Here is a 3,695-nt window from a genome sequence, read left to right on the forward strand (position 1 = left end):
GGCCAGGACTCCCAGACAATTCCCTCAGCTCTGAGAAGAGCTGGAAAAGCAGAAAATAGACCCTGGAGAACTTCAGACTGAGTGCCTCCCCTGGGAGCGACGAAACGATTCACCAAGGTCAGGGGCTTAGATTGTTAAGGCAACCTGTGTCTTGCAAACTGCTCAGCCTAGCAATCGATAACAGCTTGTTTTTCCTATGTGGAGTGTAACTGCCATCTGCACTATTTGTGGGAATGGTACACAAGGTACAGGACCAAAAGCTATTTTCCACTGATCGTAGCTATTTTCCGCTGTGTTGAAAGCTCTATTTGGTTGTGAGAAGAGGAAAACACAGAGTCTGTATTCATTCTTCTTCACACATATTAGTGTAAGATATGAGAGTATCAAAAATTGAAACCCCAAATTCTCTCTCAGCCTGACAAACAAGCCTATATACTAACAACACTTAAGCAATAGGTTTAGAACAGTCCAGATATTTACCTATGTCTAACATCTGGAACGGTATTGAGTAATTAACAACAGGTTGACAGAGGCCAGTTGTTAACGCGCTGGGGAGAAATGGTGTGAGGAAAAATGTCTCTCAAGATGGCTTCAGAGGACTGCTCCAAAGTACAGTGTATCCGCTAATCTTTTATACCTTGTACAACACACGTAGGAGATAATGACCCCTACCGGGTCATCACTTTTCTTAACTTTCAATAAACGTCTATTATCAGAGGCATCTAGACTCAAGGATTTCATCCATTTATCTTCTTTCATTCTCACTTGTTTACTTGCCTTTCCCTTCCTCCCATTATGATTCACAGAAACTGCCACCTAGATTTTGACTTTGCATCTAAAAGCCTGCTTTCCAAGTAACCCGTAACTATTAGGTGTTCTATTTTATTAGTTCATACTGGCTGAGTGCACATCATATGGTTACAGTTGGTGGTTCCCCGCAATTCAGGGAACCACAGTCCAGTTCTCAAAAACACACAATTTCACAACTCTCGCTAATTAGCTCTAGTAGAATGTCCTCAATCCCTGCAGCAGCTTTCCTGTATTAGCACTTTCCAACAGAAACGTTTGGTTTCCCCTCCAGGATTCTTTAGGGACTGGATGTAGAAAATCAGGTAAATTTTGTTCACCAGGTCACTGTACATATGATAAAGAAATGCAGAGCTGTAGTTGCTTTATTTGTCTTTGCCTATCAGAAAATGTCAAACGGACAAGGACCCAATTCACATAGGGAAGCCACCCTGCTTCAGAAAGCTGCAGTATCTTCTGGCAGCCTGACAGCCATAGAGAGGCCGAGTGGCAGCAGAAGAGAGGATGGAAGCTGATGGGTGACACTGAAAGATCAGGTGATGGTCAGAGAGAGGGAATTCAGCAAGAGAAAGAGCAGTGCTTGGCCATTGAGTGATAAGACATTAGGTGTAAGGAATTTCTCAGACTGTGAACTTCCACAATCTTGTGTTCAGCCAAACTAGGAGAGTGCACCCGTGATTAACGAGGAGATCTCCTTTCGCCCTCTTGTCACACAGGTTTAAAGTCATTGGCCCCCAGCTATCATATTCTGCAGGTGTATTTGCCCATTTTGTCACGAAGCTCTTTGATTCTGGCCCCATAAATGATAGGGTTGACCATGGGCGGGAAGAGGACATAGAGGTTGGCCAAGATGATGTGGACATGGGGAGCAATGCCCTTTCCAAACCGGTGAATCAGAGTGGTTAAGAGGACAGAAGTATAAGAAATCAGCATCACACAGATGTGGGCTGTGCAGGTGTTGAGGGCTTTTTGGTGGGCTTTCTTGGAGGAGATTCTGAGGACAGCCCTCATAATCAGGCCATATGACAGGACAATGAGTGCCAGGTCTAACCCAATGACTAAAACCACTACCACCAAGCCATACATCCTGTTGACGGTGATGTCCCCACACGACGTCTTTGCCACAGCTATGTGGTCGCAGTACGTGTGGGCGATAATGCGGTTGGCACAGAATGGCAGCCTCCTCAGGAGCAGGGGCATGGGCAGAATGAAGAGAACAGCTCTTATCAAACCCACGAGCCCTAGGTTAGCTATGCATGTGTTGGTGAGGATGGTGGCGTATCTCAGAGGGTTACATATGGCAATGTATCGATCGAAGGCCATTGTCACAAGGACAGCTGAGTGCATCGTATAAACCGTGTGAAGGAAGAAAGTCTGGGTGAGGCATCCACCCATAGTCATGCCCTTCAAATTGAACCAAAATATACACAGTGCATTCGGCACGGCGGATGTAGACATGCCAATGTCTGTGACTGCCAGCATGCAGAGAAGCAGGTACATCGGCTTGTGCAGGGTCTGCTCTTTGCCGACAACAAAGAGAATCATGAAATTTCCCATCAGGCCAATAATGTAGAACATAGAGAAAGGGATGGAAATCCAAAGGTGGGCAGCTTCCAGGCCAGGGATGCCCATTAGGATGAACACTGAAGGATCAGAGGGGGTGAGGTTGAAAACTGCCATGGGATGGTTGATCGTTCTAACACGCTCAGAAATGCTCCGGGTGCCTGTGAAGGGAGAGAAACACAGCAAGGTGGGTTACACACTTTAGAACAATTATTACAGTAAATATTTTATAGTTATTACCAATGTAGAAAGAGGGGTGAGCAGTAAGTTGCCAACATTTACAGATGGCACCAGAATATTTCAATCATAGTCCAGTCTAGAGAAGTCCTCAGAGGGAGCTAACAAAGCCAGGGGAATGGGCAGCATGCTGGCAGATGAATTTCAATGTCAGTAACTGCAGTGTTTATGCCCATTGGAGGTAATAACTTGAACTCCTCAAAATCCTTACAGGGGCCTGGGCATCATGGTATACAGCTCTGTGAAACCCTGCTCACAGTGCAAGCAGGGACAGAAACTGAGCAAAATATCGGGATGCAGGAGGAGTGGGGTACAAAATCATACAGAAAATACAATGCCATGAGATCAGTCAGTCAACGTTTCACCATCCTCTGGATCCCTCTGTGTAGTAGTGGGCACCCTTCTTGTACAGGATATTGCAGGACCAGAGAGGTTTAGGGAAGGGCAACAAGAATGATTAAGGGCCTGGGGGGAAACTCATATGAAGATAGGTTGAAAAGACTGGGATTACAAAGGAGATGAATAAGAGGGAACATGAGAAAAGTCTATAAAATATTCACTGGTAAAAAGCTGATTGATGATATGTTCTCCCTGTCTCATAACGTTACACTGAAACATGGCCAATTCAAAACAGATAAAATAGAATGCGTTCTTCACTCAGTGCCCAATGTGACTGAGGAACTCATTGCCACAAGAGGTTGTTCAGACCGTAAGCTAAGCAAGAATCAAGAAGACTTTGGACATTTACATAGTGAGATTATCCAGTTAGAATAGTTACAGCTGAATAAACATTTTGGAACGCCTATACACCCCTCTGTTTCAGGGCACAAGCGAGTCTCTAGCTGTTAGGCATTCGGGTGATGCTCTCAGGATTGTCAGGTCATCCCCCCCATCCACCTACTGCGGGGTTTCTTACACCTTCTTCTGCAGCTCCTAGGGCTGTCAGTGTTAGAGTGAGGACAGTGGACTAAATGGACCATAGGTCTAGTCCACGATGTCATTCGTATATTGGAAAGGAGTCGCGTTTCCCTAGGGAAATAACAATTATCATGCTGGGCTATGACACTGTGCTCTGCAGAATGGGCACA

General features: G+C 45.3%; 1 protein-coding gene across 1 annotated transcript; it reads right to left on the reverse strand.

The window, feature by feature from the left end:
• Positions 1–1,548: 1,548 nt before the first annotated feature.
• Positions 1,549–2,487, reverse strand: LOC141976679 (olfactory receptor 52D1-like). Its single transcript, XM_074937827.1, has one exon. It carries the CDS (start codon positions 2,485–2,487, stop codon positions 1,549–1,551), a length of 939 nt encoding a protein of 312 aa, XP_074793928.1.
• Positions 2,488–3,695: the final 1,208 nt, after the last annotated feature.

The sequence above is a fragment of the Natator depressus genome, chromosome 1 (genome assembly GCF_965152275.1).
Source record: "Natator depressus isolate rNatDep1 chromosome 1, rNatDep2.hap1, whole genome shotgun sequence".
Lineage (NCBI taxonomy): Eukaryota > Metazoa > Chordata > Testudines > Cheloniidae > Natator > Natator depressus.

What these genes read in the sequence shown, in the direction of transcription:
- LOC141976679 (XM_074937827.1), bottom strand. Translation starts at nt 2,487, where the DNA reads ATGGCAGTTTTCAACCTCACCCCCTCTGATCCTTCAGTGTTCATCCTA.